Source organism: Ziziphus jujuba, chromosome 7, assembly GCF_031755915.1.
Source record: "Ziziphus jujuba cultivar Dongzao chromosome 7, ASM3175591v1".
NCBI classification, from domain to species: domain Eukaryota; kingdom Viridiplantae; phylum Streptophyta; class Magnoliopsida; order Rosales; family Rhamnaceae; genus Ziziphus; species Ziziphus jujuba.
Genome location: NC_083385.1, coordinates 28,248,268 through 28,266,257, shown reverse-complemented (window position 1 = coordinate 28,266,257; position 17,990 = coordinate 28,248,268). Strand labels below are relative to the sequence as shown.

The window sequence follows — 17,990 nt, the reverse complement described above, 5'->3', positions numbered from 1 at the left end:
AGGAATAAAATTGTACACCCAAGTGTCCTAAAAATTTCTTGTAATAAAAGAAACAAGAAATTAAAAATTCAGGATGTTACATTATATAGACATTAGTATTTTAATATAGTAAAGACATCTGTGAAGATTTTAGAGCATCTTTAATAGTGAATGTAGATTGTCGATTGCTCTTTATGTGATATAGAAATTAACATTATCTGAATCTAGGTGATATAGATGCATAGTCAATTGTAAAATTAATTTTCAATGGTAATATGCATAAAAGCTATTTATATGTATATATATTAATTAATTAAATATTTGATTAGTTTTTTGTTCTTGGGAAATAATTGACTTTTTAAGGAAAAATTTATTTTTTAGAAAAATTCAAAATATCTAATAGATCATCCATAAGTAGAAAGTCATCTTGACAGGATCTATTTTTTATTTCTTAATGACCACATCAATTTGCTAAGGTCTTTATCAAAACACAAAGAAATGTTTTTTTTATTATTGTTTATTTTTTTGATGTGACAAAAAAATCTAACAATTGACAAAGCCAATAGAGATGTTTTTAGGCGTCGTTTAGGAAGTGGCAAACTTTGAAGAGAAATTGATTCAAGATTTAGTTTTTTAAAAATTAGTTTGCTGGGTATCAATTTTTCTCTTATTGCTTGGTAAGAAATTAAAAAGTTAGAACTTATAAATAATTAAATTAATTTGATGTAATAAATTAAAGGAAAATTTGTATTTGAATTTTTTTTTTCTAAAACTAGTTTCCTAAGGAATTTCAAAATGATATCTTCATATATAGGAATAACTTTCCCATATATTTTTTCACACAGATAAAATTTTGATTCTCTCGATGCATACTTTCTTATCTCTAAATAATATCCAAACATAAAAAAGTTTATACTTTTTCAAAGGTATTAAATTCCCACTGATTTTATAATTTACCAAACGATACCTTATTATATGGATATCCTATGAAGCATAGTATGTTGTTTATATTAATTGTCATATAGGGAAAAAAAAAATTATCAATCAAAATTTGAAAAATCTAATGTTACCTTTTATAACAATTATTTATAGGTAAATTTCATGCATCTAATGGGTTGTTACTTCTTAGATATATTTCCAACTAGATTTAACCCTCCAAATAGGAACTGGCATAGACTAAACATGTATCTTTAAAAAATGTACTTTGTATAGCCATTTTGATTGCGTTTATTGCCATTTGAGATGCTTGGTTAAATGAAATGCTGCATATTTCGCCATCATATGAATTCACAAGCCTTATCTCCAACACCACACAAAAAGTCATTGTTTTTGTCCTTCTAATATTGTTGTTGTCCTAAATCTTTGCTTCACTTTAGTATTATCTAATTTAGAAAAGTTGCCCGTTCGGTCTTCAAATTGAATATATTCTAGTTTAGGTCTTTAAATTTCAATTCATTGAATTTGGATCCATTTGGATTTTTGACAAACGATAGTTAATTGTTTGGGTATTCAAATTCAATTTTTTTTTTTTTGATAGAAGATCTCTATTATAATAAATTTATATTAGAGCGGGCTTAAAGTACAAATAATTATAGTTTAGTTAGGCCTAACAACGTGTCGTGTTAAATCGTATTCGTGTCGTGTTATGCCATGTTCATGTGAAATTAAGTTAATCCAAACACGACCCGTTAAACTTTCATGTGGAAATAGATAAACCCAAATTTATTCAATAAATTATCTTGTCACCCTTCACTTAACCTGTTAGCCCATTAACGACAAATACAAATTTGAAAATTTAAATTTCACTTAGTTTTGAAATAATAAAATAATATTTTTTAAAAAAATTACAAAATTTATTGTTTGTTTTTAGTTATTTTAAAAATTAAACTAAAAAAGAACAAATTAATACATGTTTAACAATAAATTAAGTAATTTTAATATTATAAAACTTATATAATTGCCAAAATATCCCTCTTTAATGAGTCTAATGGGTTTATCGTGTTTAATCCGTTAAAACCCATTAATTTATTGGATCTTATTGGGTGGCACTGATACGGATCCGACACGATATTATCAACCCAAACCTATAAATTATCATGTGGGTTCTTATCGTGTTATCATATCATGTGAGATTTTACTAGGTCTAAGTTTAGTATTGATTAAATACCATGGATTAGTTAAACATTGTTATAAAAAAAATCAAATAGGGAAAAAGTGAGATAAATTGGAAATTGAGGATTTAAATTGGAACATTTAACTTTGAGGGTCAAAAGTGCAACTTTTTCAAATTAGAGGGTCTCTAATTGCAATTAACACTTATATATTTATATACATAGAGAAATTACACTAATAATATATCTTCAAGGAACGTTTTAAATTTGAAACTTATATATCTAAATTGGAACATTTTAAATTCGAGAGCTAAAAATGCAACTTTTCAAAGTTACAGTGTAATTAGCCCTTATATATTATATAGTTACCAAAAACAAAAAAGACAAAAAAAACCTGATATTTATATGAATAGAAAAATTACACTAATAATATATGCTTCAAATTATGTTTGTTATTGTCATATTGTCGTTGTACCTACATTTAATTAAAAAAAAAAATCATATCTAACTTAAGTTTATTTTATAAGAACTATCAATTATACATAGTTACGTAAAACTTTAACAAATTAAATGTGAGATTCAAATTCAAAAATGTGTACAAAATTGGTGAGCTTGCAACAAAAATTAAGGAGGCGTATCTCTAATTTTAAACTAAATTATGGCATTTTCTAATTTTTTTTTTTTGGGGTCAAAATTACAATATTTTATAAACTAGAAGGGAAATTGACATAAAATCTACCTCTACAAAGATGTATATGTAAGAGGCTTACTATTACACCAATCTCATTTGTCTCAAAGTGTCCCTGTCTAAGTGTCACAATACTCAAATGTCCCAACATTTTTAGCAAACCAAGCTGAAATGAAATTATAGCTTATTATTATGAAGGGAGAATTTTATTTAGAACCTTTACACTTAGATCTGTACTTCTAAAAACTCATATTCGGAACTAATATGTTAATTGTTTTTAAATTAATTTTTACAATTAAAAATTATAAATCTAATTATGGTAAAATTCAAAGGGATTAAACAAAATTTACCTATTATGAAGTAACTAAGAGAAAGGAAAGTTCAGGACAAACAAACAAACAAACAAAAAAACTAAGAGGAAGGAAAGTTAGCCTGTACTATATGTTCTTTATTTTTATTATATATTGTTGTGTTGGAGATCTAAGGACATCAAGAAACGAACCGTACCAAGTTAAATTAAGGTATGCATGTGCAACAATAATACAAGCGAAGCTCAAAATTGACAAAAGAATGGGCATTTAATGAGACTTACAAATCATAAGAATAAACAAAAGCAAAAAAATATCCTGGATCTATAATCAATATGCATAACATGGATCTAGATAATATTCGACTAAACGGACAACAGGGGTAAGCCAAAACGAGAAGATACAAAACCAAATTAAAGAACAAATTAAATTAACCAAAATAGATAAATACATAACGTAAGAACAATTAATAGAAGATTTATTTGTCATATATATACAAGATATTCACATCAATTATTGGCCCATTAACGTCTACATCAAAATACAAACAAATGCTGACAAATTGTCTATCATTGATCTATCCAAGTCCACATCAAATGACAAACAAGAGCTTCTTCCCATGATCGTCAATAAAAACTAAAATCCATTTCCTTAGATATAATATGAAGAAGCCAGAGAGTAAAATAGAAAAATGATACTAAGTATTTAATATAGTTGTCTCAAATATCAACCTACATCCACATGATACAAAAGTTAATGTTGTAAATAGGTTTGAGCAACTTGTAATTGACTCGAGCTCCACTTAATTTTTTAGCTTGTTCAAATTCAACTCATAAAGAAAACTAGATGAATTTGAACAAGAAATAAAGCATGCGAGCCAATCTTGAATAATAAATTAAACTCGTGAGTAACACATAAATAGTTCGAATTTATAATTTATGTATATTTATATAAAAATAATATTATGAATTTAAGTACATTAAATATTTATAATGCTTAAACAACATTTTTTATACCTTAAATTTATAAACTTTAAAATTAAATTAATTTTATAATAAAATTAATTGAATAACTGAATTTTATTAATTATTAATTAATATTAAAAATTTTATTTTAAAAAAATAAATATTCTAAGTTTTTAAATTTTTATAATATAATAAGCTAAGTCAGGCAAAGTCAAGCTTTTCATAAGTGTGTCCAGTTGAATTTAAGCAATTTCAAAATTTTATAAGCTTAAATCTAGCCAGAGCAATCCTAAAATTATAGAAGCAGAGCTTGAGAATGCCAATAGTAGACTTGACTCAGCTCATTTACACCCCTAACAGAAGTCAAAGAGCTACATTTTCATTATACTTGTTTACAATGCATGAACATATGTATTTACAGGTGTAAAGAATATATAAAAAAGAATAATAATTGTATTTACTTTAATTGATTGAGAAAATAATGGAGTTAATTGGTTATAATTGATAGTGTTGACCTTGATTTTTCATTTAAAAATATTTCTAAATAATCTCCCTACAAACATTTTTTTATTTTTTTTTATTTTGCCAAATCACAAACATCTTAAGTTATACATAGCACAAGCATAAGTGCACATTTGAGCATGACTATCCATCATTAATAGTCATAATAATCAGTGAGATGTCTAATTTTTTAAAACAACTTTTGTTTAAATTTTTTTTAAACATTTCATACGATAAGATACAAATAAAATATTACAACCATGTTATTGATATTATATATCTTTTGTCATCGTCGATGCCAAATAATATTTTTTTAATATAATTTTACTCATACAACTTGAGTAGCACCGATGGACGGATTAGGATGCAGGTTTGATGTATCCTCGGAATAACCCTCATGCTTTGTAAAATCATATTTCTCCCCATCACCCCATAATGCATATGCTTCTTCACCATGCACCGCATCGTCTCCGATCAGCAGCTCCTTCTCCGGCATTCGCAGCGGGATCAACAGCCCGATCGCTATGCAAATAATTGAGGTGACAACCAAGTTCCATCCGATGATAAACAATCCGCCTACCAACTGTTTGCCAAGTTGAACGCCGCCTGAGCCTCCATACACGCCTCCTCTTGAGTTTGTAACCGGCAAAAAGAGTGCACATAATTCAGGTTCTGCGAAAAGGCCGGTGAGCATGCCGCCGAGAAGACCAGCCACGGCGTGAGTGTGAAACACGCCGAGCGTGTCGTCGATGCTGGAGAAGAGTTTCCATCTCTTGTCTAGAATCATCATGCTGAACCATGGCACACTGCCTGACATTACTCCCATCGCTATGGCTGCCCACCCTTGGACTAGTCCTATATTACGTGTAAAAAACAATATGGTGCAAATATAATTAAGCGTTAGCTGTTGGAATATTATTTGTCATGACATTTGCTAAACTCTTAAACATTTTGAAAAAAGCTTTAATAAATCGTAAAAACATAATTTTGTACATGCATGTTCCAAGGGTTACTATTTGTTTCGATTAATTCAATACAAAGTGAACATTTTCCAAATTTAGAAATATAAATTAATGTTAAAAACTGAAAATTTTGTCAGCCAACTATTAAGTTGACAAGAAATCAATTTTTTTTTTCTTTTTATAATATTCAAACTCTGACCTTTTAATTATCAAGGTTCATATCAAGCGTGAGTAGTTTGTGTGTTTGTTTGTCTGTTTGTTTGTTTGTTTTTTTTTTTTTTTTTTTTGTTTAATAAAAATAAAATTAAGCATGAGTAGCTGTGTAACTAGCTTCCATACATACAGGCAGCTTTCTCCTTGTCACATTCCATTGTATTACCAAAAAAATTACCAATTTTTTATTTCACGTCAGAATCAGTGCCATATATAATTTATTTTCAACATCAGTGGTGACACAAAAGTACCATTCTGCGAATTGGTTGTTACTTTGCATTATTAACTAAACGGTAATTTACTTCTATAATCCACGAATTATAATTAGCATTCATATTTAATTTTGTTGACCATCCAGTAACAAAAATCCACTGTCTCTTAGATAAAGAGTTTGAGATCGAATGTTTACCAAAATATATAATAATAATAACAATAATAATAATAAAACCTAATTAAAAAAATGGAAAATAAATTGTGAACGGAAGGTGAGGGATAAACTAACCTGCACCAGGAGTGATGCAAACAAGGCCAGTGATCATTCCTTGGACGGCTCCGATGACAGAGGGCTTGTTGAAGAAGATCACATCCAACCACGTCCATACAAGGAGGCTAGTAGCGGCGCAGATGTTGGTATTGAGGACGGCCATGGATGAGTCAATGTTGGCAGCGTATGGATCTCCACCGTTGAATCCTGCCCATCCCATCCACAGTAGTCCTGCCCCCGCTAGCATCAGCAGCACGTTGTTTGGAGGAAATCTTTCTCTATCTCTCTTCAATCTTGGTCCCACCTGTTCATTCATTATATCTTAAATATTTTGTCACACTCTTTTGGAATTTGCCGAAGTCCCTGATTAATGAATATTCATTATATCCACGGACTTTGTATTAAAAAAATAATATATATATATATATAATTACCTTTAATTTTATATTGCCATGAAAGTGATCACACATTTTCTATGAATTTTAATTATTACTATATCAATTTGCAATGAAACAACTGCATATTATATAAAATTCCTTTGATAACTATTCGAGACTATTAATGATAATTTTTAGTTTTAAATTCATCCATAATAGATACGATGTTAAAATTATTTTTCTTAATTTATTAATAAAAAAAACCTACATATACAACAAATGGCAATTTTATAATTTGTTTTAGAAAATATGTAACCAAGGACTTTCTCTGAGTTTTGTCAATGGTATATACGTATATGGACATTGCAATGCATGTTATATTAGTTTCCTACTCATATGAGCAGACAGACCAAATTAATTAATGTCTGCAATGGTTGTTTTCGTGATACACGAACTTTATATTAAAAGTTCCCTTTATATAATATAACTATGAAAATGACGTTTTTCATTATCAACCGATTCATCAATTGTTGTGGACCTTGCTACGTTATAAGCTACATGTAACGTGACATAGAAATGGTACACTTGGGATTTTTTATCTTCTCTGTAACATTCAAACTTCGATTATTGTCAAAAAAAAAAAAAAAAATTATCTTTGGGTTGCTGTCTCGGAAAGGAAGTATACTAACGAATTAGATAACATTTTTCTTCTTATATTTAAAAAACTAATCTAATTGAAAGCATGAAAAGTGAATCCTAAGCATGAGGCATGGGTTACTGCCATTTTAATTTGACCACACCTTAATGCATTAAAAATTAGAATTTATAATAATAATAATAATAATAATAATAATAAATAAGTCAGTACTCGAGGGGTTTTGAACTTTTCCTTCAAAAGATAATCTAGTGGCCGGCAAAATTTTTCCATCCTTAAAACTACTACTACTACTAGTAATAATAATAATAAATATAGCACCTTAGGATTATTACGTCCATTGTCAACCTTTTTACATTTAAAAAATAGATACTGGGAAAAGAAGTCCGTAGACGGTGCTGTTGGGAGACTTTGTAAATTGACCTTTTTCGAGGTTAAGAGGATGTAAGGTATAGTTAAGAAGAAATAATGTTTATTTAGTATATATAGCAAAAATTACAGGGAAAAAAATAAAAAAGAGAAAATAAACTAAAAGCATAGTAACCAAATACTGAGCTAACCTTACAAAATTTTCTTTTCCTATCTGAGTTTCTAACATGCAAAATAAGTTAGTATTTCTTTTATTAAAAAAAAAAAAAAAACTGTATATATACATTCTCACAATGCTGAACTTGAAACCCCCACCTCTAAATTAAATAAATAACTCATGGAGTTCAGAGGAGAAAGATCATCCTAATTCATGGTCAACTTTACATTTACACCACCATATATACAGTACTAAGCAAAAATAAAATATTAAATTGTAAACAGTACTAATTTGAAAAATGAGTTGAAGGAGTTGGTGTGTCATTATAATATATTTATATAGGAGTTTGCAATTAGTACTTGACTTTCCTAAGTCTTTCAAATTAATGTCAAGTGGATGTATATACTTAACTAAACTAATTGAGGTTGAAATTAGATTGCATATCTAAATTCATAAATAAAATATAAAAATCCAAGAAAAAAAAATTAATATCAAACAAAGAAATAAGTAAATAGAATAAAATAAAAGATAAAAGAGTAAACAAGTGAGAGAGAGGGGGGGCAAACAAACCAACCCAGAAAGCAGTAGTGAAGCCGGCAATCCCAGAAGAAAGATGAATAACATAACCACCGGAATAGTCCATAACTCCCCAGTGGAACAAAAACCCTCCTCCCCACAAACTGAATGCTCCAACAGTGTAAGAGAAAGTCAACCAAAGTGGCACAAACATCATCCATGCCTTGAAGTTCATCCTCCCCAGCACCGAACCCCCTAAAAGTATAACCGTGATTCCCGCGAACACGCACTGGAACCACACCATCGTCGCCATCGGGTACCACGGCGTCGCCTCCGCCGTCTCCAGCTCTCCGTTGCTGTAATAATGAGCTGTTTTCGGCAGCGCCGCCTGTTTGATGAGAAATTTCTGCCCCAGTGCCGGCCCCGCTCTCCCCCAGAACGGCAGCAGCTCCTCCCCGAATGACATCCTGTAAGCCCATGTCACCCAGCATATCACCACCGCCGCGAAGGCGTACAGCGCCATGAAAGCCGAGTTCACCGCCCATTTCTTCTTCACTATGCTGCCATACAGTATCACCAGCCCCGGTACGCTTTGTAGGCCCACCAGTGTCGCCGATATCATTTGCCATGCGTTGTCTCCTTTGTTCAGCCAGACCGGCACTGCCCCAGCGCCGCCTTGGTATGCCACCGGAACAGGGTTTGGTGGTGAAGCAGCCATTATATACAATAACTGATCAAACTGAAATTGGATGTTAGTAGAATATATTGTGGGAAGCTGTATATATATATATATATGAACTACTATACTATGTTGAGAATCAGTGAGTGTATAAAGAGTAGAAGCTGTCCTGATGATATACAGTTTAAGATTCTAAAGGGTGAGAAATTTGTGGAGAATAGAGAGTAGTTGACTTTCTTATAGATGGGCAGATGTAGCGAGGAAGGCGATATCCCATGAAACTTTTTCCACAGCTCGAGGTTGAATATTCTTTCTAGGCAAATATATCAAAAAATAAAAATATAAAATATAAACAACAACAACAACAATAATAATAATAATAAAGGAAAATTTTACGGACTCCCCTAAAGTGTGATAAAACTTCACTCACTCTCAAGTGTCAACTTAAAAATTTCATCCTTTTGACCTTTTACAGTTGTAAATATCTATTTGCCCTCATATGGATTAAAACAAATATTAATTTAATATTTTATCTTTTTATCGTTTTGTCACAAATTATGATATATTTTATCTTATGCAAATAATGTAATTCTACAAACTTTGACAATTTTAATATTTATATTTATATTACTAACTATGAACAGGAGCTGAAGCAACACATATAAAATATTAACTAAAAAAATGCAAAGCAATTTAAAATACAAATGCAACCAAAATGTGCAATTTTTATATTAATATAAATGAATTTACCAAATTGACCCTCTATTGTCAAATTAAACGGAATGAGTTAATGATTAAGGAAGTGAATGATGAATTTGAAAACTTTAAAGGAGTTAATGATATTTTGTCAAATCTGACAAGGATCTATAAAATTTTCCCTAGTAAAAAAGGGATAGGAAGGAAAATGTTGTTAAACTTTTTTTTTTTAAAAGTTTTGTCAAATATTGAGTTGTCACTTTCTAATTTTGGTTTTAAATGTTCCTTTGAAAACTATTCCATGGGATAATAATTTTAAATTAGAATATCCAATTATAAAAAAATAAAATAAAATAAAATTTATAATTACGATAAATCATTTCAACAATTTTTTTTCTTTTAAGTAATTTCTAATTATATTATTATATAGTGCTAAGCGCACACAAGATACCATGAGGTTGTTTAGGTTCACTCAAACTTGACTCTTTATTAAAAGAAACCAATTTTGAACAATAAATGAAGTTAGTTAGTTAATCTTGAATAAGAAATAAACTTCATGAGTAACTCATGAGTAGTTTAATTTATTTTTATATATCTAGTAACAATTATTCTATTAATATAGGCAAACTAAATACTTATAATATGTAAACAACATTTTTTATATTTAATTTAATAAACACTTTAACTTAATCAAATGCTCAAAATTTTATATTAATGTATTTAAAAAAGTTGAGCCAAATTAAGCTTGATTTATGGAAGAACCTAGTCAATCTTGAAAAAGATATTTCAAAATCTTATGAATTTGAACCAAGTTTGAGCACTTCAAAAAATTATGTGAGCTGAGCTTCATATCCTAAGAACTTGGTTCAACTCTGCTAGTGTATATCCCTAATCGTGGTTTCACTACAAAAGAAAATAAAAAAGCAAAAAGAAAAAAAGAAAAAATAAGTCATGTTTGGTCACCACCCTTTTGGTCTGCTAAAGTGGGCTCTATGGTCGCTAAAGAGAATCAATGACAAAAATATGGTCATTGGGTGGCCACTAAAAGATGGTAACTAATTGTCTTAGGTGACCAAAGAATGTTCAATTGCTAAAACTCAGAAGTTTCAAAGACCAAATTTTTAGGTTTTAGTGACCAAATTTGAGTCTTTGAAAGTACAAATAATCACCATTTTGATCAAAATTGGGTAACGTGAAGTCATATAAATGACAATGTTATAACTATTAGCAACCAATTTTAAGGTCACAGATAAATACTCTTTTGAGACCAAATTCTTGGTCACTGAAAATCACTTGGAGCAACTAAAATATTGGTCACTTATGGTCATTGCATACTTAAAAATATTTTTAATCACTAAAATTTGGTTACCGATCCTCTATATTCAGCAACCAAATTTGATTAGTAAAATACTCCATATTTAGCAACCAGTTTGCTCAAACTTTCAACTACCAAAATTTTGTCTCGAAAAGTCAACTATTTTTGTCATTCATAATTTTTTGAAATTTAAATAAATTAAATTATTAATGATGCAAAAATGCATAACATACCAAATTTTAAATAATCAAATTTGAAATAATCTATATAATATATATAAAAAAAGAGTACCACATGTCAACATATTATCATTTCAATTTTCCTACAAAATCATTTTTTTATTTTAATTTTATTTATTTATTTATTTATGATCTTACCTTTTATGGTTGTACCGAAATATATATAAAACCATTTTTTTTAAATAAATTTTAAATAAACATACTTTTCTTAAGAATATATAAAATCATAAATATTGTTTCCTTAACCAAACATATTTTAAATATTTTTATATATATGAATATGGTTATATGAAAATTAACAAGATATATTTTTATTTGGACATAAAAACCATAATATCATAAATAATAATTATTAAACATAGCAAAATAAAATTTATGTTTATATACAATAGAGTTGGGTTTAGTAATGAAGGAATAAAAATATATATATTTTTATTATTATAATTTTATATATGTCATAAAATATATTTGCATGTATATTGTTTCCTTAATTAAATATATTTTAAATATTTTTATATATACAAATATGATTATATGGAAATTAATAAAGATATCTTTTTATTAGGACATAAAAATACATAATATCATAAATAATAATTGTTAAATATAGTGCAATAAGATTTATATACAAAACAAATTATTTGATCTTATTTTATTTACCAATTAATATATATTTTTATTATTATATTATAATATTATATAATTGATTGAAAAAGTATTAGATTTTTTACCTTTTATGATTGTACTAAAAAATATATAAAATCAATTTTTTTTAGAAAAAAATTAAAATAAACATATTTTTTTATTAATATTGATAGCAATAAATTGAACATAATCAAAAAGGGTATATTATTATAGTCACGAAATTGCAATCTTTATTACACTCAATAACTCTTAAATAATTGATAAAATAGTTAAATGCATTTGGCTATAAATTAGTAAGTGATATCTTTCGGTTATTTAAAATTTCAGTATCCAATATTTTGTTGGTTTTTATTCTCTCATATTTTTGTTTTAGTTATTAAAGTTTTTTTTTATTGTTTAATTTCGATTTTTTTTTTTGGATGGATTCTATTTATGATCATCTTAATCATAAGTATGGATGTGAACCATATTATGAATTTTTTGTTGAAGTTGACGATGCTGACTCAAGATATCCTCTAAAAACTAATCAAAAAGAAAAACAAAAAAATATTTCTAATCAGGATTCCTCATTTATTATTAATTCACCTTTATCTATTGATTATTCCAGCATGATGGAGAACAAAAAGATAAAAAGGAAAATACATAAGAGATTATTCAGGACGACGGCATATAAGAACGACCGCTCTAGCAATGGCAATCAAGTGGTACTGAAATTTTTGAATTTTGCGACAATTTCATTGAACAAGAAGCAACTTAAGAAGAGTAAATATTTGTCTTAAACATTATTGTTATTTTTTTTCTTATTATATTTCATTTTTTTATTGGAATCTATTGTATTTGAAAAATAATATTTTAATTTTTATTGGAATTGAAATAAAAAAAAATGATTTTATTTTAGTTATTATAAATTACAATATAATTTATTGAGGCAGACAATATATTTATTTTTGTGGTTGGTGAATATAGTTAATCTATATATTAGAAAAATAATATTTGTTTTTGTTGTTTTAGCTTTCAAATAAACCTACCAACCTCCTTCTATTATTATTATTATTTTTTCCTTCAATATCCACCGTTACACTTTATCTTGTCGGAGTCCAAGTTATTGAAAAATGATAAATATATATATCTATATATATATATATATATATGTATATATATATATATAATATTATGGATCTATTAGATAAGTCTAATTATATGCAGTTCATTCAACAAATACAATGAAATCAACCAAGCAGGCACCGGTTATATATATTAAAAATTCTACAAAAAAGTTACTTATGGTGCATATAACTAATTTTCATATAGATATAGTTTAAAATATACAATTAAGCAACTAATAAAATTTTGCCAATTGGATGGTCTCTCCCATCACAACCACTTCATTAACTTTAATAGTTTATTTTAAAGAATATGTTATATATGCATGTAGTGCGATGAGATGCTTGATTAGATTCTCTTTTTCTCCAAACCAAGTAGATATATCTAATTTTTCTATGATTTTTTTTTACTTAAATTATATATAAATAATAATAATAATAAAGTTATAATAATAATAACAATAACAATAAATATAATTAAATTATATTATAAGAATTTAACATAGAAAAATTAATTATTTACAAAAAAATCAAATAATATATTTGAATTTGAAATTGAATTCTATAAATGGTACAAAATAAAAAAGTAAAATATTTTTTAATATGAATTATATAAATAAATTAACTTATATGGTAAAAATGTACTTACTGGATAGATAATTATAATTATTATATTATATTATAAGAATTTAATATAGAAAAATTAATTATTTGCAAGGAATCAAATAATACATTTGAATTTGAATTTGAATTCTATAGATGGAAAAAATTAAATAGGTAAAAAATTATATGTATATGAGAAAAATTAGATAGGTAAATACTTTTGAATTTAAATTTTATAATTGAATAATATTATATATAGAGGTTAAACTTTTAGTTTTTGATAAACTTTTATGGTATAAATTGAAAAAAGTTAAGATTTAAATATACTTTCTAATAATAAACTTTTAAATAAGTTTTCAAATATAGTCAGATTGATTGATTTTATCAACCAGATCAACGCTAACAAAATGCACCGAATGTTCAAAGTTTGAATCTCAAGATTTTGCAAGGTCCCAAGTTTTGATGATAAATCAAATATTAGTAGTGTTAAAATGGTTTTAATGAATGAATATGTTTTATTTTATTTTTTTGTCAGATATTATTATTATCATTATCATCATCATTATTATTTGTTTCAGTATATCCAATTTCTATTTATTCTTAATTTACTGTTTTAGATTATTTTAAATTATTTTTTATAATAAATAATAAATATAATATAATTTAAAGTTTTGTATGTAAACATGCAATTACATACAAAACTTAAAAATTATTATTTAATTATTATTTACGATACTATATATATATATATATATATTATTTATATTATATATAAAAGTAAGATAGTTAGTAAAAATTTTTTCCACATATCATCATTAGATTTGAATATAATGAATTATTATAAATTATTTTTAAAATCATATATTATTATTACACATACCATGCATCACACAAGAATTAGTACTAGTATTTATAAAAGCTCTAGTTTTTGTATACAAATAATTGTTATTATATAATTACAACAATGGTTTAAATGTGTACAAAAACAATAAAATATGTAGACAAGTGCAGCTACCAGCAGTAATAGTAGTGGACAAATATTGCATTAAACTTGATCTTCGTCTTTAAAAATCTGAAATTGAAAAATATAATAACTAAAATCAAATGAAAACCAACATACCATAACAATTTGCTAAAAATAATAATATAAGCTAAAATGACTTCAAGATAAAATTCCATATGCCAATGACAATATTTATACGATAACGAATATATTAAATAAATTACAACCTGAAATTGAAATTCAAACTAAAACCTGTTATACTCCAACTATCTTATGAAAAACCCTTTAAACACATGTAATAAAAAAAAAGAAAAAAAAAGAGTTAATACCTCCCATCTTTGTTGAAGGCATCCAAAAGTAGCATGGAATATCATAAACAACATATACAAAGTTATAACTTTGATGGAATAACAAATGGATCAACCACATTATGAAATAAACATTGAAATAGCACTAAAACATTACTTTATATATAAGATTTACAAATTATCAACAAACTAGAATGTACCTGTTAGTCTACACATTTCATTTTGAGTTCTTCAACCACCTTCAAATCTCAAATCTTAAGATCTATTTCGCCTACAAGATTTGCAGATTGGCAGCAACTTTATGAAAGGAACAACCTGAAATTGAAATTCAAACTAAAACCTGTTATACTCCAACCATCTTATGAAAAACCCTTTAAACACGTAATAAAAAAAAAAAAAGAAAAAAAAAGAGTTAATACATCCCATCTTTGTTGAAGGCATCCAAAAGTAGCATGGAATATCATAAACAACATATACAAAGTTATAACTTTGATGGAATAACAAATGGATCAACCACATTATGAAATAAACATTGAAATAGCACTAAAACATTACTTTATATATAAGATTTACAAATTATCAACAAACTAGAATGTACCTGTTAGTCTACACATTTCATTTTGAGTTCTTCAACCACCTTCAAATCTCAAATCTTAAGATCTATTTCGCCTACAAGATTTGCAGATTGGCAGCAACTTTATGAAAGGAACAACCTGAAATTGAAATTCAAACTAAAACCTGTTATACTCCAACTATCTTATGAAAAACCCTTTAAACACATGTAATAAAAAAAAAAAAGAAAAAAAAAAGAGTTAATACATCCCATCTTTGCTGAAGGCATCCAAAAGTAGCATGGAATATCATAAACAACATATACAAAGTTATAACTTTGATGGAATAACAAATGGATCAACCACATTATGAAATAAACATTGAAATAGCACTAAAACATTACTTTATATATAAGATTTACAAATTATCAACAAACAAGAATGTACCTGTTAGTCTACACATTTCATTTTGAGTTCTTCAACCACCTTCAAATCTCAAATCTTAAGATCTATTTGGCCTACAAGATTTGCAGATTGGCAGCAACTTTATGAAAAGGAACAATAATCCATATGATTAACATTCTTAAACTTAGTAACTTAAACATCACATATATCTTTTAGAATCTCATCAAAAATTAACATGTTCAAACTATTTAAGAATATCAAGTATAAATATTTTGCTCAAAGACAAGAAAAGCATTTATATGCTAATCATTATATATATAAATAAATATACAATTAGAATTTTCAAAACAATACTAATCCAATACCATCATAATAATTTCCATTCACAAGGAAAACTACTTACTTGTGGTATAAACTAGGTATTATGACACAATCCTAGAATTTTTATTAATATCTTATTTTCCTTTAAAGGAAAGGAAACAATAAAAAATTATAAAAATTATAAAAAAAAACCAAAAAAAAAAAACACCTTGAGTATTTGAAAAGACCAAAGACATGATATTCTGCTTAAGACGTTTACTATTTTGATCAACTTAATTTATATAAGTAAAACTTTCTCTTCCTATCAAATGAAATCCATCTCGAAGGCATCAATTATTGCTTTTTGTGTCCTATCTCTCACAAACTACCTGAGCAAACATACATGGTTAGAATGGAATTGCATATTAGTGTCACCAGCATATACCTTCCTAGCATGCAATATAACTAAAATAGTTAATTAAGTTAGAAATGCATTAACAACAATTTCTTATACTTCGACTACACTAGAAGCAAAATTATAGTAATTTAATCACTCTCAATTTTGAGCAATTGATGAACGTCAAAATAGAGGTGACAAAGAAAAGGTTATGACTCACTGAAGCAAAGGTTATATACTTAAGATGTTGATTATGAGACACTCAAAATTATATTTCTCATCAGCAGCATGCTTAAAACAAGACACTTCATTAGAAATTATTGTTTTTATTTGAAGATGAAGCATTTATTTGAAGACATCCTTATCCCTCAACAAGAAATGTCAATTTCGTAAAAGTTGTTGGAGAACTGCCCGATCCATATGATAAATAAATCTTGATCTAACTTCCTAAGGATGAACCCAATATTGAACTATCTAATTACTTACCAAGAAAAAGTAAGTCTTGATCATGAATATAATAAAAAATTGCACGCATGCATTCAGATAAGTTAGCTGCCAATTAGTATGTTATGGGGACTAAAACATATCAAAAGCCACACAATAATGTCACACATTGCATATAATAAGTAGAATCCTTGAGGCTTAGCTAGAAGGTTTTAAACTCTCCATGAGGAATCAAGAGAAATTCAGAATGTTTTAGAGGATCCTAGACTAGTGTAGAATAAAATCTCTGTAGAATGCTCCATGTAAATATCTTGTAGATAATCCTAAAGTAGTCTAATACTTTAACTAAATGTATGCCATATGTACAAATTTAGAATATTGTAGACCCTTGTAAGATGCACCAAGCCCTCTATATAAAGGGGTTGGACCTTCATTTGTATTATCATCCAAGACATCAAGGAAGTCTAGTAACACAAGCATTTACATACATATCTCAAACTCTCTCAAGATTTCCTACTTCCTACACTTCTCCAACTTCTACATTTGTACAAACCTTGTGTGCAAGGCTGACTTAGCAAGGGAGTTGCTACCGGCCGCACGGGAAGTTTGAGCGAGTTAAGCCCATAACAGTTGGTATCTTAGCACAGTAAAGGCATGGAAGTAGGCAAGATGACAGGATCGAATGCCACCAACATTGAGGAAACCACCCAAGAGCATGGTCGTGAAGAGCAATGAAACCCAAACACGAGAAAACAAAGGCATAAGTCCAAGGAGTTGGTAACTAGCTTGGAGTCATGCATGAAGGAGCATGTGGCTCAAGTAGACTTGCGGTTCAAGGCATTGGAGAATCACCTTAAGGAGCTGGAGGCGGAGGACGTTGCCCTTAATCAAGCCGTGAGAGGGTTGCTCAATGAGCTAAATGGTGACTTTAGGAAAAAGCTCCGTTCAATTTGCGATCAATGCAAAGGGGAGGTAGTTAACCTTTGTGCCATGTTGAGAAGAGAGTTAGATGCCATC

At 27.7% G+C, this 17,990-nt stretch overlaps 1 protein-coding gene across 1 annotated transcript; it reads right to left on the bottom strand.

Moving 5' to 3' along the window:
* Positions 1-4,816: 4,816 nt before the first annotated feature.
* On the bottom strand, positions 4,817-9,233 carry LOC107435448 (ammonium transporter 3 member 2). The gene is made up of 3 exons (XM_016047064.4): positions 8,344-9,233; positions 6,230-6,515; positions 4,817-5,407 (listed from the first exon to the last, which is right to left on the bottom strand). The coding sequence occupies exons 1-3, from the start codon at positions 9,001-9,003 to the stop codon at positions 4,881-4,883; spliced, it is 1,473 nt and encodes a 490-aa protein (XP_015902550.1). The 5' UTR covers positions 9,004-9,233; the 3' UTR covers positions 4,817-4,880.
* Positions 9,234-17,990: the final 8,757 nt, after the last annotated feature.